At 54.1% G+C, this 25,618-nt stretch overlaps 2 protein-coding genes across 2 annotated transcripts; both read right to left on the bottom strand.

Annotated features, from left to right (window-relative positions):
• Nucleotides 1–14,881: 14,881 nt before the first annotated feature.
• Nucleotides 14,882–16,563, bottom strand: LOC114813799 (guanine nucleotide-binding protein G(I)/G(S)/G(O) subunit gamma-11-like). The gene is made up of 2 exons (XM_029070914.2): nucleotides 16,312–16,563; nucleotides 14,882–15,276 (listed from the first exon to the last, which is right to left on the bottom strand). The coding sequence occupies exons 1-2, from the start codon at nucleotides 16,405–16,407 to the stop codon at nucleotides 15,151–15,153; spliced, it is 222 nt and encodes a 73-aa protein (XP_028926747.1). The 5' UTR covers nucleotides 16,408–16,563; the 3' UTR covers nucleotides 14,882–15,150.
• A 1,289-nt stretch (nucleotides 16,564–17,852) lies between these two features.
• Nucleotides 17,853–20,360, bottom strand: GNGT1 (G protein subunit gamma transducin 1). Its single transcript, XM_001505544.3, has 2 exons — nucleotides 20,015–20,360; nucleotides 17,853–17,981 (listed from the first exon to the last, which is right to left on the bottom strand). Exons 1-2 carry the CDS (start codon nucleotides 20,108–20,110, stop codon nucleotides 17,853–17,855), a joined length of 225 nt encoding a protein of 74 aa, XP_001505594.1. The 5' UTR covers nucleotides 20,111–20,360.
• Nucleotides 20,361–25,618: the final 5,258 nt, after the last annotated feature.

Consider the following 25,618-nt stretch of genomic DNA (forward strand, 5'->3'; position numbering starts at 1 on the left):
CACGGAGGAAAACCTCCCAGCCTGCTGGTGGTGGTGCTTCGGCAGGGAGGGGAAACTGGGCTTTCAGCTCAGTGCCCGCTTGGTCCTTCTGAGAGAGAGAGCGGGGGCCAGGACGGCCCACCCTGAGGGAGGCAGAGCTGACCAGTTTCCGCCAGCCCGTGGGCGGAAGACCAGAGACGGTCCCGGGCGGTCGGAGCGGCTCCTCGGAGGCAGCCCCTGACCGGGGGGCGGGTCCGCAGGCCCACCGGACCGTGGTGGGGTCAGCCCGGGAGGAAGAACCGCAGCACACGCTCGGAAACACGTGCGGACATGCGCGGTCATACGTGGAAAGGGGCGGACCCCCGGGGGAAGCGTACGTGGGCACCCGGGGGCACGTGCGGACTCACCGCGTGGGCGGATGGAGTGGTTACTGCATCCCCCGCCTCCCGGCCCCGTGTTCCGAGATCTCTCCCGTTGGGATAAAAGCATCTCTCCTCGTCCTCCGGGTCAGATGAAATCAGTGGTGGGGCTGGTGGAGGCAGAGAGGGGCTGGGTGGGGAATAGGGGGAAGACCCAGAAGCTGGGGTGGGCGGCCAGTCCCAGAGCACCCTAGACGCCGAATCCAATATTGATTCGCCCCTCGAGTCGGTCAGTCGCCTGGGCCGCGGTTTCCTCATCTTTAAAATGGAGACGGGGACTGGATCCGATCTGATTATCTTGTGTCTTCCCGGTGCCTGGCAGATGTTTTTTTATTACGGCCACAAATGGTCATAGGGGATCGATCCTCCACACCACGTGCGCTGCCTTCCCCGACTTCAGTGTCAGCGGTCCTATCTTTTGAGCACCTTTTGTGCCCGTAGAGCACAGAGCTGAGCGCTAGCAAAACGGTAATAGAGGGGTCAGGGATGGTCCCTGCCCTCGCCCCTGGGTACCTGCCCTCAGGCAGGGGAGCTGACAGGGTCGGGGATGTGGGGAGGGTATCGGGAAGGGGCTTCAGGAAGAGGTGGGGCATCGGGAGACCCGGGAGGAGGCCGGGCAAGGGACCAGTGAGCCCCAGAAGCCCCCACAGCACCAGAGCGGCCCAGGTTGATTCCTGGGCTGGGATGACTGTGGGCACACTGTTCATTCATTCATTCAGTTGTATCTATTGAGCACTTGCTGTGTGCAGAGCACTGTACTAAGCACCTGGGAGAGTACAGAAAACAGTCACCTTCCCCGCCCACAACGAGCTTACCGTCTAGAGGGGGAGGTGTATCCTTGAAGCCGGAATCGAACCGGTGACCCTGACCCCTCCGCGGCCATTAACTGTAAGCCCGTCAAACGGCGGGGACTGTGTCTATCTGTTGCCGACTTGTTCATTCCAAGCGCCTAGTACATAGTAAGCGCTCAATAAACGCTATTGAAGGAATGCATTAAGGCCACAGGGTCCGGGCCCGAGAGGCGGCCCACCGCACTGTCAGTCTTCAGTGAGACGCACAAAGGCACAGGCTCAGCAGGCCGAGGGCATCGCCTGCACGTGCTTCCGGGGAGGCACAACGTGGGTGCCGGTGCGGGGGGATGGGGCGCAAGACCTCCAGAGGAATCGGGCGGGCAATGGCTTTGAGCCCCTTTATCGAACCCTGCGGCCCAGACCAGCCCACGAGAAGCAGCGTGGCCGGGCTTAGGGGTCAGAGGTCATGGGTTCTAATCCCCGCTCTGCCACCTGTCAGCTGTGTCACCTGGGGCAAGTCACTTCACTTCTCTGTGCCTCAGTGACCTCATCTGTCAAATGGGGGTGAAGACTGCGAGCCTCACGTGGGACAACCTGATGACCCTGGATCTACCCCGGCGCTTAGAACGGTGCTCGGCACATAGTAAGCGCTTAGCGAATACCAACATTATTATTATTATTATTAGCTGTCCCCTGGAGTGTCAATCGATGGGTCAATCACTCAGATTGATCGAGTGCTTACTGTGGGCAGAGCACCAGGGACCAGGACCCCACCTCCCGCAACTCTGCCGGCGACTTGGGGGAAACAGAGACAGGCCTTACCTGTCCTGAGTTGGTCAGCCATCCGGTCACGGGGTCGGAGGCTGGCCCCGGCACCCGGGCGCCAGGCAGGCACGTGCAGAGGACGGACGGCAGCGGAACACCCAGCAAGGTGCTCCGGGGGAGACCCACCGTAGACGAGGGGACGGAGGAGACATTTCGCGGCACGCCGAGGTCGCAGAAGATGGGGCCGAGCCGTGGTCAGCCGGGAGGCCTTCCCTGACTAAACCCTCCTGTCCTCTTCTCCCGCTCCCTTCTGCATCGCCCTGAGTTGCTCCCATTATTCATCCCAGCCTCTCCCAACCCCACGGCACTTATGCGTAACTTGAGAGGAGGTCATGCCGCGTGGCAGAGGCAGCGGGGCCTAGTGGGCGACAGAAGGGCCTGGGATCTAATCCCTGCTCCGCTACCTGCCTGTCGTACGACCCTGGGCAAGTCACTTCGCTTCTCTGTGCCTCAGTTATCTCACCTGTAAAATGAGGATTAAGACTGTGAGCCCCGTGTGGGACAGGGACTGTGTCCAATCTGATTAGCTTCTATTTACAGAACAGTACTTGACACACACTCAGTCCTTAACAGATACCATCATTATTATCATTACATTGTACGTTCCAAGTGCTTAGTACAGTGCTCTGCACATAGTAAGTGCTCAATAAATACTGTTGAATGAATGAATCGGTATCATTATTATTATATCTGTAATTTTATTTGTTTATATTAGACTTTCTCCCCCTCTAGACCATAAACTCATTGTGGACGGGGATTGTGTCTGTTCTATTGTTCTATTGCACTCTCCCAAGCGTTTAGTACGGTGCTCTGCACACAGTAAGCACTCAATAAATATCATTACTGACTGGGAGACACCCGCGGCACGACAGGTCAGCCTGGCGCGTGGCGATCAGAAACGGGGTGGAGGTCCTTAGAACAAAGGCTTCGAGAAGGTCGGGGCCCCACGAAGGAGAAACAAATGTGATTCAGTGAAAAGAGCCCGGGCTTGGGAGTCAGAGGTCATGGGTTCTAATCCCAGATCCACCACCTGTCAGCTGTGTGACTTCGGGCAAGTCACTTCACGTCTCTGGGCCTCAGTTACCTCATCTGGAAAATGGGGTTGAAGACCGTGAGCCCCACGTGGGACAACGTGATTATATTGTCGTATCCCCCCCCCCCAGTACTTAGAGCAGTGCTTGGCACATAGTAAACGCTTAACAAATACCATTATTATTATTATTATATTACTAAATGCGGCGTGAGGCACCATATGGGTAGCCAAAAAGCGAGCAGGGGCGAGGGGAGAGGGTCAGATCACGAGGCCAAGGAAACGACTTATTGCCCGCACAAGCTCCTTATCAAAGAACTGCCATCAAACCCCAAAGTCCCAGTGGGGTTGCAGATACCCTGCAACCAACCCAGAGATGTGAATCTACACAGGCGTGTTCTCACGGCTACGTGACTGTGAATCACCAGTGAAGTCTGCAAAGAGGGTGTACCAGCACACTGTTCTGCACAGAGTAGGTCCCCAGGTCAGTGCTCTGCCCTCACTAGGGGCTCAATTAAAACCCATCCCTCTCCGCATCGAACAGAAACTCCTTACCATTGTAAAGAACTCAATCAGCTCGCCTCCTCCTACTTTACCTCCCGGATCTCCTACCAGTCTGCCCGCTTCGCTCTAGTGCCAACCCATCTCGATCTCGTCACTCTGGCCGCCGACCCCCTTGCCCGTGTCCAAGGGCAGGGATTGTAATAATGTAATAATAATAATGTTGGTATTTGTTAAGCGCTTACTATGTGCCGAGCACTGTTCTAAGCGCTGGGGTAGACACAGGGGAAGCAGGTTGTCCCACGTGGGGCTCACAGTCTTAATCCCCATTTTACAGATGAGGGAACTGAGGCACGGAGAAGTGAAGTGACTTGCCCACAGTCACACAGCTGACAAGTGGCAGAGCCGGGATTCGAACTCATGACCTCTGACTCCAAAGCCCGTGCTCTTTCCACTGAGCCACGCTGCTTCTCCAGATAAGATTGTCTCTTATCTGTTGCCGAATTGTACGTTCCAAGCGCTTAGTACAGTGCTCTGCACGTAGTAAGTGTCTCAATAAATACGATCGAATGAATGTCCACCCTCCCGTCCGGAACTCCCTCCCCCTTCACATATGACAGACCACCAGGCTTCCCATTTTCAAAACCCTCCTAAAATCACATCTCCAAGCAGCAGAAGCCTCCCTTAACTGGTCTTCATTTCCCCCATTTCACTCTCCCTTCTGTACCTCCTTAAGCAGATGGATATTTCCCCTAATAATGATGATTATGGTGTTTGCTAAGCACTATGTGCCAAGCACTGTTCTAAGCACTGGATAGATACAAGGTAATCAAGTTGGACGCAGTCCCTGTCCAACCTGGGGCTCACCTAGGTAACTATGGCACAGAAATAAAGGGACTTGGTCAAGGTCACCCAGCAGACAAGTGGCGGAGCGGGGATTAGAACCCCCGACCTCTGACTCCCAAGCCCCGGCTCTTGCCACTAGGCCATGCTGCTTCCCAACTCCCAGCCCCACAGCACACCCAAGCTGAGTGACCTTGGGCAAGTCGCTTCACTTCTCTGTGCCTCAGTGACCTCATCTGTAAAATGGGGATTAAGACTGAGAGCCTCAGGCGGGACAATCCGATTACCTCGTATCTCCCCCGGCACTTAGAACAGTGCTTGGCTCCTAGTAAGCGCTTAACAAATACCATCATCGTTATTATTATTTTGTACATCTTTCTATATTCTGCCACGTCCCCTGTCGGTAATTTATTTTAATGCCTGTCTACTGAGAAGCAGCGTGGCTCAGTGGAAAGAGCCCGGGCCTGGGAGTCAGAGGTCATGAGTTGGAATCCCGGCTCTGCCACTTGTCAGCTGTGTGACTGTGGGCAAGTCACTTCACTTCTCTGGGCCTCAGTTACCTCATCTGTAAAATGGGGATTAACTGTGAGCCTCACGGGGGACAACCTGATTAGCCTGTATCTACCCCAGTGCTTAGAACAGTGCTCGGCACATACTAAGCGCTTAACAAATACCAACATTATTATTACTGCACTAGGTTCTAAGCTCCTCGAGAACAGGGATTCTGTGAGCCCGTTGTCGGGTAGGGATTGTCTCTATCAACTGCCGAATTGTACTTTCCAAGCGCTTAGTACAGTGCTCTGCACACATTCAATGCTCAATAAATATGATTGAATGATTGAATGTCTAAATTCACTGTGGACTGGGAATGTGTCAGCCAGCTCTGTTGGGGAAGCAGAATGGCCTAGTGGCTAGAGCCTGGGCGTCAGAAGGTCATGGGTTCTAATCCCAGCTCCGCCACTTGTCTGCCGTGTGGCCTCGGGCAAGTCACTTCACTCTTCGGTGCCTCAGTTACCTCATCTGTAAAATGGGGATTAAGACTGTAAGCCCATGAATGTGGGACAGGGTGTGTGTCCAACCCGACTTGCTTGTATCCACCCCAGTGCTTAGTACAGTGCCTGGCACATAGTAAGCGTTTAACAAATACCACACTTATTATTATTACTGTACTCTCCCAAGCACTTAGTACAGCGCTCTGCATACAGTAAATAAACTACATCAATTGATTGATTACCAACTCTATCAAACAGCATTTATTATTTACTGTGCGTAGAGAACACTCTAAGCTCCTTGAGGACCGGGATCATGTCTACTAACTATTGGACTCTCTCAAGCACTCAGTACAGTGCTCTCCACACAGTACTATAAGCTCCTTGAGGGCAGGAATTGTGTCTACCAACTCTATTGAATTCTCCAAAGTCTGCAGAGTAAATACTCAAATATCTTGGATAAATCGAGAGAATGAGAGAATGCTAAATTATGTGTATGGTGAGAAGCAGCATGGCCTTGTGGATAGTAATAATAGTGTTGGTATTTGTTAAGCACTTACTATGTGCAGAGCACTGTTCTAAGCGCTGGGGTAGATCCAGGGTAATCAGGTTGTCCCACGTGAGGCTCACAGTCTTCATCCCCATTTGACAGATGAGGTAACTGAGGCACAGAGAAGTGAAGTGACTTGCCCACAGGCACACAGCTGACAAGCAGCAGAGCCGGGATTCAAACCCATGACCTCTGCCTCCCAAGCCCGGGCTCTTTCCACTGAGCCACGCTGCTTCTCCCGGGCCTGGCTCCTAATCCCGGCTCCACCACTTGCCTGCTGTGTAACTTTGGGCAAATCACTTAACTTCTCTGGGCCCCAGTTCAACTGTAAAATAGGAATTCAAAGAGCTTAGAACAGTGCTTTGCACAGAGTAAGCACTTAACAAATGCCATCATTATATAAAAATCTGTTTTCCCTCATACTTTCGATGAGCCCCATGTGAGACAGGCAGCGTGGCTCAGTGGAAAGAGCACGGGCTTTGGAGTCAGGGCTCGTGAGTTCGAATCCCAGCTCTGCCACTTGTCGGCTGTGTGACTGTGGGCAAGTCACTTAACTTCTCTGTGCTTCAGTTCCCTCATCTGTAAAATGGGGATTAAGACTGTGAGTCCCACGTGGGACAACCTGATTCCCCTGTGTCTACCCCAGCGCTTAGAACAGTGCTCAGCACATAATAAGCGCTTAACAAATACCAACATTATTATTATTATTATGTAGCTGGCCTGTTTACCTTTTATTTACCCCAGTGCTTGGAGCAGTGCTAGACGCAGTCACAAGCCCTCCCACCCCCCAGCTGGTACCAACCAGTACTTTCCTGGACTGGGGGAGCCTAAGAGACGCCTAGTAGAGTCAAACCCCACCACCAGCCACCATGGTTAGTATGGAAAGCTTTTTACCTAGTTTTTCCAACGTGCGAGGGAGTGACACACTCACTCCACTACGGGTCCTCTACCATTCTGCTGGTTAAAGGATCCCATTTGCTTCCAAGTGCTGCTCTCCTCTGCATCCTTCTTACCCTGCATCTGCCTCCTCACGCTTCAAAATGACCGCTTTTTATCTGCCTTAGGAGCCACAGGTGTGCATTGGGCGATCCAGGCCCGTTACCGGGTAGAACATGGAGAGAAGGCCGCGCCTCCCTCCGTGCCCCGCCCCCACAGGCCCGCAATCACCTGTCTCAGGTAAAGCCCATCGGTGCCTTCCCCAGTCTCTTCCTCATTAAAAAATAATAAAGCAGCTTGTTGTGGGCTCGCCGCAGACACGTAAGCGCTTCAAAAACCATTATTCATTCGAACGTATGTATTAACACTTGCGTGCAGAGCACTGGACTAAGCGCTAACAGACACATTCCCTCCCCACAACGAGCTCACCGTCTTGAAGGGGAGACAGGCATCAATATAAATAAATAAATGACAGATAAGGATGTAAATGCTGGGGGGCTGGGGGGTGGAGGGGGGAACAAAGGGAGCAAGTCAGGGTGGACACAGAAGGGAGTAGGAGGAGAGGAAAGGAGGGCTTAGGCAGGGAAGGCCTCTCGAGGGAGACTGTGCCTTCAGTAGTAAGCTCGTTGTGGGCAGGGAATTTGTTTATTATTGCATTGGACTTTCTGCTTGGCACATAGCGCTTAAATACCATCATTATTATTCCCAAGTGCTTAGTACAGTGCTCTGCACACAGTAAGCATTGAATAAATGCAGTTGAATGAATGAATAAAGCTTTGAAGTGGGGGAGTAATCGTCTCTCAGACAACATTAAAAAACAGTGAAACAGTTCACTGTTTGCCTTTCCCCGTTTCGATGCGAAAAGGGAACAAGATACGACTGGGTCACGGGGAACCAGCAGCGTAAAGGATCTCAACAGAAATCAGTGTGGTTTTTGCCCCGTTCGGGCGGGAGCCGGATGACAGATCACCCTTGGGCCACGTCTAACGAGACCCCCCCCACGGCCCGACGGGCGGACGGGCCTTCTGGCCGAGATGTCCCTCTGTCGTTCGTCTCTGAGGGGGAGCGTGTCTCAGCTGGCCACGGCCCCGGTCCCCGGTCACAACCCTGGTCGCGAAGCCCGGCCCCGGGTCTTGACCCCGGCCTCGGCCCTCCGAGTGACCACGGGAGTCGGTAATTGGATCGCGGATGGCGTCGGAGCCGATCGGGGGGCCAGAACCAGGCTGGGGGGGCCCCAAGGGGGCCGTGGAATTAGCTCCCAACGTCAATGGCACCGGGCAAAGCAGCTTAAGCACTAAGCTGGAGAGAAGGTCTGTCCTTGAGACCGGCCAAAACATCTGGAAAAAGTGCCTCGGCCGGCAAAAAGGGTGCGGCCTCTGGGACAATGAGAGGAAGTGGGTTACTTTCTAGAGGACAAAACACACAAACGGTTTTCTCGGTGGGGATCACAAGCCTCCGGACTGCAGCCCTGAGGGCAGTGTGACCTAGACCCTCGGCCCCCAGGGTCGGCCCCTCTGCTCCCCCCGCGTCGTCTGTTGAGCCCAGGACTCTGACGGGACGCTGGAAGGAACTATCGGTCGGTTGCCCTCCTCGGCGCCCACCCTCACGGTTAAGGGTGGAACATCCAACACCCCCGACTCTCCCCCTCCATCCCTGACTCTCCCCGAGAGACCCGGCACCCCGACTCTCCCCTCTCCATCCCTGATTCTCCCCAGTGACCCAGCATGGACCATCCAATAATCTTGACTCTCCCCCCTCCATCCCCGACTCTCTCCGTGGCCCAGCACGGACCATCCGGGACCCCAGCCGTCCTGTGGCCCCCACTGGCATCCAGCCTCAGTTTCTCCTTCCTCTTGCGATCATCCCCGTTTCATAGATAATGAAGCGAAGGCTCAGAGAGTGAAAGTGACCTGACCGAGGTCATACTGCAGAACTACCGGATTCTCCTTCCGATTTCCCAGCTGAGGCTCCGGCAGCCCAGGGTGTTAGGTGACCGACCCAGCAGGCCAGGGGCAGAGCCGGGACTAGAACCCGGGGCTCCCAAATCCTGATCCGTGTGCACTGCCCATTAAACCACACTGCCTCCCTAGTTCAGGTGCCGCTGCTGGTTTTACTCCTAGCAATTCAGATGCTGATGGGGGAAACCGCTCTCTGAGAGTTTGACCGGAGCCCCTTCAGAGGACGCTCTCCGGGCCAGGGCCAGACTTGGGGGACGAGCCGAGAAGTCTCCCCCATTGCTTAGTGAAGCAGCGTGGCTCAGGGGAAAGAGCACGGGCTTTGGAGCCAGAGGTCATGGGTTCGAATCCCGGCTCTGCCACTTGTCAGCTGTGTGACTGTGGGCGAGTCACTTCACTTCTCTGGGCCTCGGTTACCTCATCTGTAATGTGGGGATGAAGACCGTGAGCCCCACGTGGGACAACCTGATTCCCTTGTGTCTACCCCAGCGCTTAGAACAGTGCTCTGCACATAGTAAGCGCTTAACAATACCAACATTATTATTATTATTATTAGTGGATAGAACAGCGGCTTCGGAGTCAGAAGGACCTGGGTTCTAATACCAACTCTGCCCCATGTCTGCCGCGTGACCTTGGGCCAGTCACTTCACTTCTCTGCGCCTCAGCTCCCTCATCTGGAAAATGGGGATGAAGACTAGGAGCCCCATGTGGGACAGGGACTGTGTCCGACCTCATCAGCTTGTAGCTACCTGAGCATTTAGAACAGTGCTTGACGCGTAACGAGTGCTCAACGAGTACCATCATTATTATCGTTTGGACTGTAAGCCCGTTGTTGGGTAGGGATGGCCTCTGTCTGTGCCGAATTGTCCATTCCAAGCTCTTAGTACAGTGCTCTGCACATAGTAAGCGCGCAATAAATACGATTGAATGAATTGTTGTTGTTGTTTTTGTTATTATTATTCACCCCAAGAAGCCCGCCTGCCCCAGGATCTCGAAGGCATGGTGACCGGGGAAACATTTCTTCTTCTCATTTGTCCACAGGAGGGTTAATCTCCCAGTCAGTGATCTAGGAGGAGGAGGAGGAGGAGGAAGAGGAGGTGAAGGAGGGGGAGGAGGAGGAGGAGGAGGACGAGGAGGACGAGGAGGAGGAGGAAGAGGGAAAGTGAATAAGGAGAGAGAGGGCCCAGTTGGGGAGCCTGAGGGAGCCATCGTGACTACCTTACCCTGTTGATTTCCTACGACAACCCAGCTCCCCCTCTTTTCTCTTTTTCGGCCAACCTATTCACCGTACCTGGATCTCATCTATCTCGCTGCCGACCCCGACCCACTGTCTGCCTCTGGCCTGGAACGCCCTCCCTCTTCATATTAATTAATTAACTGTGGTATTTGAGTTAAGCGCTTATCATGTGCCAGATACCGTACTAAACACTGGGATAGAGATCGGACAGACCGTCACTCTCCCCAACTTCAGAGCATTATTAAAAGGACGTCTAATCCAAGAGACCTTCCGTGATTGAATCCTCATTTCCTCTTCTCCCACTCCCTTCGCGTCAGCCTTGATCTCGGATTTGCACCCTTTATTCATGGGTTCGAATCCCGGCTCTGCCGCTTGTCAGCTGTGTGACTGTGGGCAAGTCACTTCACTTCTCTGTCTCAGTTACCTCATCTGTAAAATGGGGTTTATGACTGTGAGCCCCACGTGGGACAACCTGATTACTCTGTATCTACCCCAGCGCTTAGTGCTCTGCACACAGTAAGCGCTTAACAGATACCAACATTGTTATTATTATCATTATCCCTCCCTCAGCCCCACAGCACTTACGTCCCTACCTGTCATTTATTTATTGGCAGGTAACGTGTCTACCAACTCTGTTGTAGTGTACTCTACTCCGAAATGAAGTGTAGAGAAGCAGCATGGCTTAGTGGAAAGAGCCCGGGCTTGGGGGTCAGAGGTTGTGGGTTCTAATCCCGGCTATGCCACTGATCAGCTCAGTGACTTTGGGCAAGTCACTCAACTTTTGTGTGCCTCAGTTACCCCATCTGTAAAATGGAGATTAAGACTGCGAGCCCCACGTGGGGCAACCTGATTACCTTGTATCTACCCCAGCGCTTAGAACACTGCTTGGCACATAGTAAGGAAAGAGGGGGAGGGGCTCAGTCCAGGAAGGCCTCTTGGAAGAGATGTGCCTTTAATGAGGCTTCAAAGAAGGGGGAGAGTCATTGTCGGATTTGAGGAGGCCGTGGACTCACGGCCTAAGGAGGGGAGAGAACAGAAAATCGAGGTACTGGGAAATTAAGTGACTTGTCCAAGGTCACACAGGAGATGTGGCAGAACGGGGATTGGAAACCAGCTCTCCTGACTCTTAGGCTGTGCTTTATCCCCTCTAGCCCGTGAGCCCGTTTTAGGTAGGGATTGTCTCTATCTGTGGCCGAATTGTACTTTCCAAGAGCTTAGTCCAGTGTTCTGCACACAGTAAGCGCTCAATAAATACAATGGAATGAATGAATGAATCCACCAGGCCTTGCTGCTTCTGTCTACTAAGTCCCGATCAGAGTGGGGGCAGGGAGAGGCAGGCCTGGTGCTGGGAGGAGGGGTGGGTGAGCGTAGGGAATGGAGAGAGGAAGCAGGACTACATCGTAAGCTCTATTAGACTGTAAACCCCCTGAAGGCAGGGACCCTGTGTCTCGGTATTGCTTTTTTAAAATGGCATTTGTTAAACACCACTCCGTGCCGGGCGCTGTACTAAGCGCTGGGGTAGATCCAAGCTAATCAGGTTGGACACAGTCCAAGTCCCACATGGAGCTCACAGTCTTAATCCCCATTTTGCAGATGAGAGGACGGGGACAGAGAAGTGAAGCGACTTGTCCGAGGTCACACGATAGACAAGTGACAGAGCAAGGATCAGAACCCAGATCCTTCTGACTCCAGGTACTTCTCCTGCTGCACTCTTCGGGTGCTCAGTACAGTACCTAACACTCAATAGACACTCATCACCCAGCATTTAATGAGAAAATGCAGTCCCTGGCTCAGGAGGGTCAGTCCACCCCCTGGTACCCTCAGGGTGGTCAGTATAGCGCCCCGGGGTCCCCTCCTCTGCTGTCGGGCAGTGGGGTCCGATCAGATCGGGGAAAGGGGACTGGGAGAGGGTGTTTTTCTCTGCAATGCGTTGCTGCCGCAGGTCTGCAGAATCGGGAAATGTATTAAGGATGCTAACTCAAACACGGGGCAGAGACGGCCTCCTTTCCCTTTCCTTCACAGTGCCAAGAGTTTAACGCAGCGCTCTGCTTACAGTTGGTGTCCAGTACAGCACTCCGCTCACGGAAGCAGCCGTAACTGCAATAGTAGTGGCATTTGTTAAGTGCTTCTTAACATTTACTTATTTACAAGCACTGTACTGAGCTCTGGGATAGATACTCGATCATCAGGTCCCTCAGTGGGGCTCAGTCTTAAGTAGGAGGGGGAACAGGCTTTAAATCCACATTTGGTAGACGAGGGAATTGAGACACACTGAAGAGCCCAAGGTCACCCGGCAGACGTGACAGAGCCGAAATTAGAACTCGGGTCCTCCGACTCCCAGGTCTGTGCCTTTTCCACTAGGCCATGCTGCTTCTCACTCTGCACGCAGTAGGCGCCCCGAACAGTGCTCCGCTCAGTGTAGGCGTCCAGGACAGCGCTGTGCACACAGCGGACACCCAGTACGGAGTGCCGAGCCTGACACAGCTACTTACCTCTCAAGCGGCGGCTGCTTTTGCTGCTGTTCCTGACAGTTTGGGGGCGGGTGGGAGGGGTTAGGGAGAAGGTGAGCTGGGGCCGGGGTCGACCAAGAGTTGGGTAGAGGGAAGCCGGAGGTCAGGCAGGGGTTTGGGGAAGCGGGGGTTTGGGGAAGCGGTGGTCGGGAGCAGTGAGGTTCCCACAGGCCAGTCAGCCCCTGGGCCCAGCTGGGCCGAGTCCACATCCCTTACCCGGCGGCCCTGCGTGACCGCAAATTCTCCGCCGCCCCTGCGGCCTGGTCTCCCTTTCCTCCCGCGCCCCCACCCCCCTCCACTTCTTTAACCCCCGGGCTCCCGGTGGGAAGTTATTATTATTATCAAGTGGCGCCGAGTCGTTTCCGATTCATAGCGACTCTATGGATACATTTTCTCCGGAATGTCCCGTCTTCTGGCATAATTCGTAACCTTTCTAACGGTTCTTCTGTTATCGTTGTTGTGGTCTCTAGCCATCTAGCTGCCGGGCTGCCTGTTTCACCTTTTCCCCAGACTTTTCCTAGCATTAGTGTCTTCTCCAGAGAATTAGTCCTCCTGATTACGCGTCCAAAATACGCTAATCTAAATCGAGCTATTTGGCCTTCCAAAGACCACTTTGGAGGGGGAGGGACAAACTTTATCCTGGGTGGCGGGGAATCTCCCTTCCAGAGGTCGCTCCTCTTCCTCTCCTGCCAGAAGTAGCTCTGCCCCAACAAACAAATACACACACACACACAAACACACACAGACTCAGCATGCAGACCACAGTTGTGCAGAGCGCAGCAGGGGGCAGAGAGGACATTGGCCCCCCGCACTGGCCTCCAAGAGGTGTTGGGCACTGTCTTCTGGGGCAGGGTGTAAGCTCGTCGCGGGCAGAGAACGTGTCTACCAACTCTGTCGTACTCTCCCAAGTGCTTAGCACAGTGCTGTGCACACAATAAGCGCTCAATTGATGATGGTGAGGTTGTTCCGCAGGGCATGGGGCCTGGGGCTGTCTCCCGGGGTATCCCCTGGGGGGAGGGGGCGTCCAGTGGGCTGGGGGCGGCGAGGGCAGAGACTGCAGCAGGGAGGGATTGGGGAAGGGGCTGCACCCGCCCCCCCCCCCCCACCCTTCCTGCTGTCCCAGGTGACCCACGTGGGGCTGAGGGCACGGAGACCACCCAGGTGACCACTCCCGACCTGCTGGTCATGGTCAGCAGCCCTTCCTCCTTGGACATCCACCCTGGTCCTGATCACCCTCCAGTGGCCTCCTGACGTTCCCCTCACTGGTCACGCCCCTCCCCATCATGACCCTGCTTATTAGTGCAACTGTCCTGGGACACGTTACCCCACTCCTCGAGAAAGTCCAGGGGTTGCCCATCCACCTCCACATCAGACTAAAATGCCTCACCATTGGCTTTAAAGCATTCAATCACCTTGCCCGCTCCTACCTCACCTCGCTACTCTCCAAGCCGACACACTTCACTCCTCTAATGCTAATCTTCTCACTGTGCCTCGATCTCACCCCCGCCGTCACCTCCCCTCAGCTAAGCCCCCTTTTCCCGGCCTTTCCCTCCACTCCTCCCCCTCTCCCTTCCCCTCCCCTCAGCACTGTGCTCGTCGGCTCATTTGTATATATTTTTATTACCCTGTTTATTTTGTTAATGAGATGTACATCCCCTTGATTCTATTTATTGCTATTGTTTCCGTCTGCCCGTCTCCCCCGATTAGACAGTGAGCCCGTCACTGGGCAGGGACTGTCTCTATCTGTTGCCGATTTGTACATTCCAAGCGCATAGTACAGTGCTCTGCACATAGTAAACGCTCAATAAATACTATTGAATGAACGAATGAATCCGCCGACCCCTTGCCCACGTCCTGCCTCTGGCCCGGAACACCCTCCCTCCTCAAATCCCGCAGACGACAACTCCTCCGTCCTTCAAAGTCTTATTGAAGGCTCAGCTCCTATTAACGTCTGTCTCCCCCCTCTAGACTGTAATCTCGTTGTGGGCAGGGAATGTGTCTTTTTATGGTTGTATTGTACTCTCCTAAGTGCTTAGTACAGCGCTCTGCACACAGTAAGCGCTCAATAAATATGAATGAATGAATAAATAAATGAACATCTCATCGCTCACTTCCCATCCCTGACACTCGTCTAGTTTCCTGTTTACTCATCCCGTGGTCGTCCTTTGGACATCTCCTCACTGGTCACTTCCCACCCCCTTCGTCCCCTCCCCCAGTCACTTGCCCCATCCCCTGCCCTGCCCCCAGCCCTGGTCACCAGCCCAGACACCCCAGGGGACGCACCCCCCCCACACACCCCAAACATCCAGCCAGCCCTTGACCTCCAGGACTTTATTCCCCGCTAGCTCAGAGCCACCCCGGCCCCCCGGGGAGGGTCCCCCAACCTGTCTCCGGCCACCCACCAGACCACCCCAGGTAGACCCTGCCCCGGGAGTGGAGGGCCTGGGGTGGGGGGCCGGCCGCTGGGACGGACGTGATTGTCCCCAGCCCTGGCGACGGGGTGGTCCGGCCTGGCCCGGCCTGGCCCGGCTGGGGTCTGGCTGTAGTGTTCTGCGGGCTCGGGCTGGGGGTCGGGCTGGACGCGGTCACGACACGCAGCAGCCGGCCTTCTCCCGGAACGGGTTCTTATCGTCGGGGACGCCCCTGACCAGCGGGTCCTCGCGGGCACGCTCCTCGATGTAGTTCTTGATCTCCTCCGAGCACTTGGAAACCTGCAGAACAGGGCACGGGCCGGAGGATGGGCGGGAGGTCACCGCGGGGGCGGCCCGACACAGCCTTTCCTGCCCCGTCCCGTCTACACAGGCTGCCCCGTTCTGCCCCACTGGCTCTTCTGTGCCGTCTACACAGGCACGCTCTCATTCTACCCTTTTTTTAATGATATTTGGTAAATGCTTACTATGTTTCGGGCACCCTACTAAGTGCTGGGGTGATACAAGCAAATCGGTTTGGACGCAGTCCCCGTTCCAACAGTCTCAATCCTCGTTTTACAGATGAGGTAACTGAGGCCCAGAGAAGTTAAGGGACTTGCCCAAGGTCACAGAGCAGTCAAGTGGAGGAGCTGGGATTAGAACCCATGCCCTTCTGACTCCCACGCCTGTGCTCTTTCCATTATGTCATGCTGCCGGGCTCCTAGGGCACGGGCAGTTCAGGACCAGCAGATCATCCCGGAAGGGGCAGAGGGGCAGGGGCAGAGGGGCAGAGGGGCAAGGGAAGAGAGGCACAACCTGGCAGAGAGCTCTGCTCATGGTCAGTGCCTAGAATACTGTTCTGCTCCAGGTTGGGAGAGGAGGCCCCCACCCTCACGCTCCCCTCCAGTTTTTTCCCCACTTCTGCGTCCAACCCGATTCACTTTGATCCACTCCTGCGCTTAGTACAGTGCCTGGCACATAGTAACTGCTTAACAACTCCCACGATTATATTCAACTCGCCCCCTCCTCCCCACTCTGCGGTCACCGCGTGGAAGAGGGGTAGAGGAGGTGGGTGAGCAGTGAGGGACAGGGAAGGTGGGAGCGGGGCAGGAGCTGGGGGAAGGGGAGATGGGGTGGGAGCCGGGGGGACCGGACGAACAGAGAAAAAGAGGAGCGGGCTCTTGTCCCCTTTCTTCCTTTCTCATCGCTTCTGGTCACCCCAGACCGATCGTCGTGGCCCTGCCGGGGTCTCAGCTGGTCCCGGGGTGGTAGGGGGAAGGACGGAGGGGTGTTGGGATGGTGCCCTCCTCTTTGCCCCCCGCCTCTCCCCCTACTCACCTGCTGACGCTGCAGCTTCGCCTCCCTCCTCAGCTGCTCCACCTCCACCCTCAGACGTTCTCGCTCCGGCTGGTCGTCTGCGCCCACCGAGGGCATGGTCCCCCGGCCAGGGGCGCCGGGCAGAGGGGGGCGCAGGCCGAGGTGGGCGCGGGGCAGCCCCGGGCCTCGACACGCTCACCGACACTCTCACAACGCCCCTCTTCCCCGACAGGACGCGATCTCCTGCTCCACCCTGGCTGGCCCCCGGCCCGGGCCCGGCCCGGCCCTGACTTCCCACGAGTAGCCCCTTCTCCCCTCTCCTGCCCTCCCCTGCCCTCCCCTCCAGATCCTCCCCCTTCCTCCTTCCTTCCTCCTCGCCGGGAGCCTCAAGTTCCCTCCCTCGGGCCTAGCGCGCTCGGGACTGGCCCATCCACAGTGGCAGGGCCGGGGGCCGGGGACTGGAGGTTGGGAGGGCCGGGGTCTGGGAGGCTAAGGGGACCTGAGGGGCTGGGGCTTGGGGGCTAGGGGGGTCTGGGGACCTGGGGGGTCGGGGGTCTGGGGGACACGGGTCCAGAAGGGCGGGGGAGGAGGAAGCCTCGGAAAGAGCGTCGGGAAAGGCTGGGGCCGGAGATAGCGCGGCCGGCACGTCCGGTCAGTTTCCTGCAGGGAAACGGACTCCCGGGCCGGCCTGCCCGGGGGTGGGGGGCGGGGAGAGGGAGGCCGGCCGGCGGACATACCGATGGATGGACACCGGACACTAAAGAGGGGCGGGGGTGCCCACGGCCGGACTGCCATCCTGGACCCCTACCACGGCCCAGAACCGCACGCGCGCACGGACACGAACACACCCAGAAACACAAACACGCTCGCACGGAAACATACGCGGCAACACACCCACAGAGACACAGAAACACTCACAGAACAACGCGTGTACATATACAGAGTAACACGAAGACACACGGACGGCAACACCGACAAAAACACACACAGAGCACCACACGTAGCGCACACTCCGAGCACTACACGTACATACTGAGAGTGTAACACAGACAAAGCGTACCCAGAAACACACACACACAGCAATAGACACAGAGAGCAACATACATCCACACTCAGAGAAACACAAAGCACAGGCATGGAATGCACAGACGCAAACACGCAGAAACCGACACAAGGCCCTCTCACACGGAAACACACACGGAGCAACACATATACATGCACACAGAGAGGGAAACACGGACACAAACCAACCCAGAAACACAGGCCTTCTCACACGGAGAAACACACACAGCCACACACAAAAAGACGCAGAGAGCAGCATTCATACAGAGAAGCACAAATCACACATACTGAAACGCACAGACACAGACACAAGACCCACTCACAGGGAAACACACACACACACACGCGCGCGGGGAAGCCCTTTTCCCATACCAGAGCCCGTGTCCACGGAACATCCCCTTCAGGAACGGATGCAACTTTTTATTGCCTTTACATTCCCGTTTTCCTGCCAACGCCGGAACCGTGGCTGCCGGACCCCTGCCCCCCACCATCCGGGTTGTTCAGGAAATGGCACACCCCCCTTTCAGCTCTTTAAAGGGGTTCTTGTCTTCCGGGACCCCCTTGACCAGCGGGTCATCCCCGGACCGCTCTTCTACGTAATCTCGCACCTCCTGGCAGCACTGGGATACCTAAAACACAGACGGTGGCGGTGGGGGAATGGGGAACACCATCTCCCCACCTCCCCGTCCCCCCACCGAGTTCTCCCAAATCGGACCGACCCTCCCCCAGTCGATCAATCCGTCAATGGTACTTACTGAGCGCTTACTGTGTGCACAGCATTGTACTAAACTCTTGGGGAAGTGCGATACAATAGAGTAGGTAGAGACAATTCCTGCCCCTAAGGAGCTTAGAGTCTACAGAAGATCATTATTCATCCATTCGATCGTATTTATTTAGCTCTTACTTTGTGCAGGGCACTGTACTAAGCGCTTGGAAAGTACAGTTCAGCAATAAAGAGAGAGACCATCCCTGCCCAAACCGGGCTCGCGGTCTAGACTAGAAGTCTGTCCCCTCACCCACTCAGAGCCCAAGCAGCATGGCCCAGTAGGTACATTAGGGGCATTCGGTGGTATTTATTTTGGAAGTCAGCGGTCATGGGTTCGAATCCCGGCTCTGCCACTTGGCAGCTGTGTGACTGTGGGCAAGTCACTTCACTTCTCTGGGCCTCAGTTCCCTCATCTGTAAAATGGGGTCGAAGACTGTGAGCCTCACGTGGGACCACCTGATCACCCTATATCCACCCCAGGGCTTAGAACAGTGCTCTGCACATAGTAAGCGCTTAACAAATACCAACATTATTATTATTTATTGAGCACTTACTAAATGCAGAACATTGTACTGAGCGCTTGGGAGAGTAGAATAGAGTAGAATTGGAATATCCATTCCCTGCCCTCCAGGAGCTTACCGTCTACGGGGAGAGATAAATATAAATTACTGACAGGGTGAGCAGCAGAGCAGAAGGACGTGTACATAAGTGCTGAGGGGCAGGGGTGGGGTGACCATCAAAATGCTAAAGGGGTGCAGATCCAAGTGCATAGGCCAACAGAGAGGAGGGTGAATAGGTTGGGGAAAAGAGGTAGTCAGGGAAGGCTTCTTGGAAGAGATGAGATTTTAGGAGGTCTTTGAAGAGGGGGAGAGTGGTGATCTGTAGCATATGAACGGGGAGGGAGGTCCAGGCCAGAGGCAGGATGCGGGCAAGGGGCTGGCGGCGAGATAGATGAGATCAAGGAGCAGTGAGTAGGTTGGCATTAATAATAAGAATGATGTTGGTATTTGTTAAGCGCTTACTACGTGCGGAGCACTGTTCTAAGCTCTAGGGTAGATACAGGGTCATCGGGTTGTCCCACGTGACGCTCCCCGTCTTCATCCCCATTTTCCAGATGAGATCACTGAGGCACAGAGAAGTGAAGTGACTTGCCCACAGTCAGCTGACAAGTGGCAGAGCCGGGATTCAAACCCATTACCTCTGACTCCCAAGCCCGGGCTCTTTCCACTGAGCCACGCTGCTTCTCTGAGTGGAGTGGAGTGTGTGGGCTGGCAGGTGTTGGAGGTGCCGCCCGGGAGCGACAATTGATGATTCATCCGGAAATCAGATCAAGTCAGACGCCCACAGTCTCCCGACAGCAGGAGCTCAATAAATACACCTGATTGATTGATAGCAGCAGATCTCTTTCCCAAAAATTAACCAGGTAATTGTCCTAGCTCTCCAGTGGTAGACAATGGCTCAGAATAAATACGGAGCGCCTACTGTACGGGGCACCCACTGTGTGCCGAGAGTTGTACCGGGCATCTACTGGAGGCAGAGCACTGTACTGGATGCCAAACTGAGTGTCTGAGAGAGAACCAGAGAAACGGAAGACACCCACCCTGCCTACTAGGAGCTCGCACTCTCCAGTCTGTCAGTCAGTCGTATTTTTTGAGTGCTTATTGTGTGCACAGCACTGTACTAAGCGCTTGGGAGGGTATGATAGAACAATATAACAGACACATTCCCTTCCCACAACGAGCTTACAGTCTAGATCTTTGGAGATGAACGAGTTACCTTTTACTCTGCTTTGTAGGAATTGGTGAATGCCGGTCCTTTCCCTCCCCTCCACGTTGGCGGTGGGGACCCGATCTCGGGAGCCCAAGATGAAGTTCCCTGCAGACCTTCGCTACTCACCACTTTCCTCTCCAAAGTTACTTCCTTCTTGAGTTGGTCCACCTCCATCTGCAGCTTGTCCTTCTCCGTCAGGTCCTCGATGTTAATCACGGGCATCTCGGCGGCCGGGGGAGCCTAGACGGGGCGGCTGGAACCGGCGGCTGGGTGGGAACTGGTCAAGGGAGGCTGGATGGGGCAGCTGGACATGGACTGGGCAGGGGAGACTGGATTTGGACTGGTCAGGGGCAGGTGGAAGTGGACCGGTCAAGGGTGGCTGGATGCGGGCAGCCCTGTCCGCTCCTCCCTACTCCATGGGCTCCCGCCGCGGGCAGGCGGAGGCCGGCACGCGTCTCTGGCTGCCGCTGCAGCTGCCCTGCTCCTGCCCGGCCGGGTCTTGAGGGTCCTCGGTAATGCCCACTCATCCGATTAAACCTGACCGGCCCCAATCCGCCCCAATCCGGCCCTGTGTCGGGGGGAGGGGAGAGGTGGGGTAGTGGCCTGCCCAAGTGTCACTGCAGTCTACGCCTCGCTCCTCCCCCAAAGCCACGAGTCCCCAGGCATGCAGCCGGCCACGCACGGACATTCGGCGACGGACCCCTGAAGTTCCACCCTGGGCACCTGCAGGATGAGACGGAAAAGCACGAGAAGCAGCGGGGCCTAGTGGATAGAGCCCGGGCCTGGGAGTCAGAAGGACCCGGGTTCTAATCCCGGCTCTGCCACTCATTCATTCAATCGTATTTATTGAGCGCTTACCGTGTGCACCGCACTGTACTAAGCGCTTGGAATGTACAATTGGGCAACAGATAGAGACAATCCCTGACCAACAACAGCCTCACAGTCTAAAAGACTCATCCGCTATGTGACCTTGGGCAAGTCACAAACTCCTCTGTGCCTCAGTTATCTCATCTGTAAAATAGGGATTAGGACTGTGAGCCCCGTGTGGGACATGGACTGTGTCCAACCTGGTTAACATGTATCTACCCCAGTACTTAGTACAGTGTCCAAACATAATAAGCGCTTAACCAATACCTTAAAAAAAAGCCCGAGAATAAGACAGAGAGAAGGGATGGGTGACAGTCACATAAGGAAAGGAGAAACCGAGATAAAGAAGGACAAAGCTTGTAGTCTAGCTGGGGGGAAGGTTGGGTCACACATCCTGACCCAAGCCAAATAGAGACCCCTCTGGAGACCCTCTCCTCCTCCCCCTCTCCCGTCCCACCCCCTCAGCACCGTACTCGTCCGCTCAACTGTATATATCTTCATCACCCTATTTATTTTGTTCATTTTGTTTAATGAGATGTACATCACCCTGATTCTATTTATTTGCCATTGTTTTTATGAGATGTTCTTCCCCTTGACTCTATTCATTGCCATCGTTCTTGTCTGCCCGTCTTCCCCGATTAGACCGTAAGCCCGTCAAAGGGCAGGGACTGTCTCTATCTGTTGCCGATTTGTACATTCCAAGCGCTTAATACAGTGTTCTGCGCATAGTAAGCGCTCAATAAATACTGAATGAATGAATGAATAGTTTAGACTGCTTTCTGCTCAGTAGAACATAGGCCTGAAAATCAGCCTGGCTCTGGTCTGCTGCTGAGAGACCTCGGACATGTCACTGTAATGTCTCTGAGCCTTGATTTATTCCAGGGTTCAGCGAGTCCCTCAGTCAGTCAATCAATCGGTGCTACTTAGGGAACACTTACTGTGTTTAGAGCACTGTACTAGGTACTTGGGAAATTAAGTCGGTAGACACGATCCTAGGTTGGGTGTTGGAGGAGCAGAGTGTGTGGCCTGGGTTGTGCGTTCAGTCTACATCTCCCCGCATCTCCTCAGCCCACAGGGTAGATAATGTTTCCGTGAGAATGGGGTGGTCCTCAGCATCCAAGGCAGCTGAGTAGCCGAGGAGAATTAGGATGGAGTATATCCTAGATGGATAGTGTTGTTTTTTTAAAGGTATTTGTCAAGCGCTTACTACATGGCAGGCACTGTACTAATAATGGTGGTATTTGTTAAGCGCTTACTATGGCTAACCACTGTTCTAAGCGCTGGGGGATACAAGGTGATCAGGTTGCCCCACGTGGGGCTCACAGTCTTCATCCCATTTTACAGATGAGGGATCTGAGGCCCAGAGAAGTGAAATGACTTGCCCAAAGTCACACAGCTGGCAAGCGGCGGAGCCGGGATTCGGACCCATGACCTCTGGCTCCCAAGCCCCGGCTCTTTCCATTGAGCCACGCTGCTTCTCTAAGCATTGGGATAGATGTAAGACAAATGGGGTGGACACAGTCTCTGACCCATTTCATTCATTCATTCATTCATTCAATAGTACTTATTGAGCGCTTACTATGTGCAGAGCTCTGTATTAAGCGCTTGGAATGTACAGTTCGGCAACAGATAGAGACAATCCCTGCCCAGTGATGGGCTCACAGTCTAAACGCGGGAGACAGACAGAAAAGCAAAACAGAACAAAACAAAAACAACATCATCAAGATAAATAGAATCATGGAGATGTACCCCTCATTAACGAAATAAATAGGGTAATAAATAATATATACAAATGAGCACAGTGCTGAGGGGAGGGGAAGGGGGAGGAGCAGAAGGTGGGGCGGAGGGGCTCACCGTCTTAATCCCCATTTTACAGATGAGGAAACTGAGGCACAGAGAAGTTAAGTGACTTGACCTAGGTCACACAACAGATAGATGGAGGAGCTGGGATTTAGAACCCGGATCCTCTGGTCTCCCAGGCTGATGTTCTTTCCATTAAACCTGTCAATCTACTAGGCGCTTTTGCTCAGTGGCTGATGCATTGAGCCAGATTCTTCCTAACAATTCCCTGGGATTATTACAATAATGAATAACAGTTGTCCCTGCACTTAGATTTACACCCTTTATTCACTCCTCCTTCAGCCCAACAGCTCTCACGTACATAACCGTGGCCTAATGGATAGAGCACAGGCCTGGCAGGCAGAAGGCCATGGGTTCTAATCCCAGCTCTGCCGTTTGTCTGCTGTGTGACTTTGGGTAAATCTCTTCACTTCACGGGGATTGTGTCCAACTCTATTTGCTTGTAATAATAATAATAATGTTGGTATTTGTTAAGCGCTTACTACGTGCAGAGCACTGTTCTAAGCGCTGGAGCAGATACAGGGTAATCAGTCTGCCCCACGTGAGGCTCACAGATAATCCCCATTTTACAGATGAGGTAACTGAGGCACAGAGAAGTTGTGACTTGCCCACAGTCACACAGCTAAGTGGCAGAGCCGGGAGTCGAACCCATGACCTCTGATTCCGAAGCCCACGCTCTTTTCACTGAGCCACGCTGCTTGTATCCACCCCAGGGCTTAGTACGGTGCCCGGCACATAGTAAGCACTTAACAAATACCATCGTTATTATCCGTAATTTATTTCTATTAATGTCTGTCTTCCCCTCTCGACCGTAAGCTCACTGTAGGCAGGGAATGTGTCTACCGACTCTGTTGTAGCGTACTCTCACTTCAACACTCACTGTAGTGTGCAGTGCTCTGTGGGCAGTAAGCACTTGACACATCATGATTGAAAGATTGCACTGTGGTATTTGTTATCAAGATGGTCGCTTTGGAAAGTCACGAGGAGGAGCACTATCCTGGGTTCAGCAGAGGCACGGATGTGACTCCCCACAGGATGCCCCTCTTCTCCCCCCTAGTCTTTGAGCAGACACCCAACGCCCCTTGGCCCACACCCCGCTGACTCCTCAAAAAACTCCAGTGGTTGCCCATCCTGACTCTGCCACTTGTCAGCTGTGTGACTGTGGGCAGGTCACTTCACTTCTCTGGGCCTCAGTTCCCTCATCTGGAAAATGGGGATTAACTGTGAGTCTCACGTGGGACAACCTGTTGACCCTGTATCTACCCCAGCGCTTAGAACAGTGCTCTACACATAGTAAGCACTTAACAAATACCAATATTATTATTATTACCCACCTTGGCATCAGACGAAAACTCCTCACCATTGGCTTTAAAGCACTCGCTCACCATGCCCCCTCCTACCTCACCTCGCTACTTTCCTTCTCCAACCCAGCCCGCACGCTTCGCTCTTCTAATGCTAACCTTCTCGCTGTGCCTCCATCTTGCCTTTCTTGCTGCCGACCCCCCGGCCCACGTCCTGCCTCTGGCCCGGAGGGCCCTCCCTCCTCAAATAATAATGATGGTATTTGTTAAGCCCTTACTACGTGCCAAGCGCTGTTCTAAGTGCAGGGGTAGATACAAGGTCATCAGGTTGTCCCACGTGGGGCTCACAGTCTTCATCCCCATTTTAGAGATGAGGAAACTGAAGCCCTGAGAAGTTAAGTGGCTTGCCCAAGGTCACATAGCAGACAAATGGCGGAACCGGCATTAGAACTCACGTCCTCTGACTCCCAAGCCCGGGCTCTTGCCACTAAACCACGCTGCTTCTCTAACCTGATCAAATCTGCCAAACAATTACTCTCTCCCCTTCTTCAAAGCCTTATTGAAGACCTATCTCCTCCAGGAGGTCTTCCCAGACTAAATCCCCCTTTCCTCTTCTCCCACTCCCTTCTGCGTGGCCCTGACTTGTCCCTTCGTTTTTCCCTCCTCCCAGCCCCACAGCATTTATAATGGAAAGAGCCTGGGCTTGGGAATCAGAGGACGTGGGTTCTAATCCCACCTCCGCGACTTGTGTGTCTGCTGTGTGGCCTTGGGCAAGCCGCTTAACTTCTCTATGCCTCGGTTACCTCATCTGTAAAATGGGGATGAAGACCGTGAGCCCCACGTGGGGCAACCCGATGACCTTTCAAACAATTACTATTATATCTGTCATTCATTGATCTGAATTGATGTCTGTCTCACTCCCCAGACTGTCAGCCCGTATGTGTCTGTTATTGTACTGTCCTCTCCCAAGCGCACACAGTGATCTGCACAGTGATCTGCACACGGCAAGCGCTCAATAAATACGACTGAATGAATAATTTGGGTCCCCAGGGACTTCCAGGATCTGGGCTCCATCCCGCCTCTGCTCGTCTCTCCCTCTCCCTTGCTGCCCTCTGGAGGTTGCCGGGATTGCGGGCATTTCATTAATCAATTAATTAATTAATTGATTAATTAATTCCATCGTTCATTCAATTTCCACGCCCGCACAGGGAATTCCGACCAATCTCCCTCCAGGGCCGGGGGAGGCATTCATTTATTCATTCAATCTTATTTATTGAGCCCTTACTGTGTGCAGAGCACTGGACTAAGCGCTTGGGAGAGGACGATGCAACAGTGAACAGGCACAGTCCCTGCCCACAACGAGACGCCGGCGACCGCCCTGCCTCTCCTCGCTCAGCTGATTTGGGATCGACTCACACACACAGAGTCCCAGACCAGAGCAACCACAAAGCCCAGTTCAGAGACCAGCTCTAAACTTCTTTTTTTAATAGAGTACGTTATAGGATAGATTCACTGTACTCCCTATTTTCACAACGTCCACATCCCTAATTTATTGATTTATATATTAATGTCTGTCTCCCCTTCTTCTGTCATACTTCTACTCCCCTCATATCAGACAGACAATTGGCCTCCCCCACTTCAAAACCTTACTGAAGGCCCATCTCCTCCAAGAAGCCTTCCCTGACTAAGCCCTCTTCTCCCA

Source organism: Ornithorhynchus anatinus, chromosome 8 (genome assembly GCF_004115215.2).
Source record: "Ornithorhynchus anatinus isolate Pmale09 chromosome 8, mOrnAna1.pri.v4, whole genome shotgun sequence".
Lineage (NCBI taxonomy): Eukaryota > Metazoa > Chordata > Mammalia > Monotremata > Ornithorhynchidae > Ornithorhynchus > Ornithorhynchus anatinus.